At 63.2% G+C, this 712-nt stretch overlaps 1 protein-coding gene across 1 annotated transcript in view; it reads left to right on the top strand.

Moving 5' to 3' along the window:
• The window catches only part of SCX (scleraxis basic helix-loop-helix transcription factor), a gene marked incomplete at both ends in the record, with an annotated part of 522 nt that extends 456 nt beyond the window's left edge, over positions 1-66 (top strand). Inside the window, one exon of the mRNA XM_010144729.1 lies at positions 3-66. Coding sequence (XP_010143031.1) covers positions 3-66 — 64 coding nt within the window. The remainder of the gene's footprint in view (positions 1-2) is intronic.
• Positions 67-712: the final 646 nt, after the last annotated feature.

Genomic DNA, 712 nt, shown 5'->3' with positions numbered 1-712 from the left:
AGCGACTCCGAGAAATCCCAGCCCAAACAGATCTGCACTTTCTGCCTCAGCAACCAGAGGAAGCTGGTGAGTGGCCGCTTGCGCCGTCCCCGGGGGTCTTTGGGATGGAGGGAGCTGCGGTGTGCGAGGAGGCGGGATAGGGAGTGCCGGGGGCACGCCAGACCCTGTCGGTGACCCCAAAAGTGGGGTGTGGGAAATACGGGGCCTCCCTTGAGCACGTCCAGGTTTGCTGCCTGCAGCCCCCCAGAGCTGCGTCTGAATCCCGCGCACGTTTGCTGGAAGGAAAAGGGATGGGGGGCGGGGGGGGGAAAGCCCCTCCGAGGGCAAGGAACGGAGTTTAGGAGCTGGAAATCAGAGACACAGGGAAAAGTGTGAGTCTGGAAGGAGTCCAGAAAGAGTCCACGTCTCCCTCCAGCAGCAAGCAGTGAGGCGGAGGCGATGCGGGTGCGGGACTGGCCTGGTGTCCCTGGGAGCCATGCTGGTACTGGGATGGGGGGAGCCAAGGCCACAGTTGCGGCACGGAGGTGTCCTTCAAGCACCCCAGAGCTTCGTGGGGACCAGCAGCTCTGCCCCACGTGTCCCGGGGGGAGCAGGACAGCTATCCTGGCTCGCCAAAGGTACCAGTGGGTCTCCACCACCATCATGTCCTGGTTGGCCCAGTTCACCCAGTGCTCCCAGCTCTCAACCTCACCAGTTTAGAGCACCGCTTTCC

This window comes from Buceros rhinoceros, unplaced genomic scaffold, assembly GCF_000710305.1.
Source record: "Buceros rhinoceros silvestris isolate BGI_N320 unplaced genomic scaffold, ASM71030v1 scaffold34271, whole genome shotgun sequence".
Lineage (NCBI taxonomy): Eukaryota > Metazoa > Chordata > Aves > Bucerotiformes > Bucerotidae > Buceros > Buceros rhinoceros.
The sequence above is the reverse complement of the archived record's forward strand: the minus strand, read 5'-3'. Positions and strand labels throughout refer to the sequence as shown.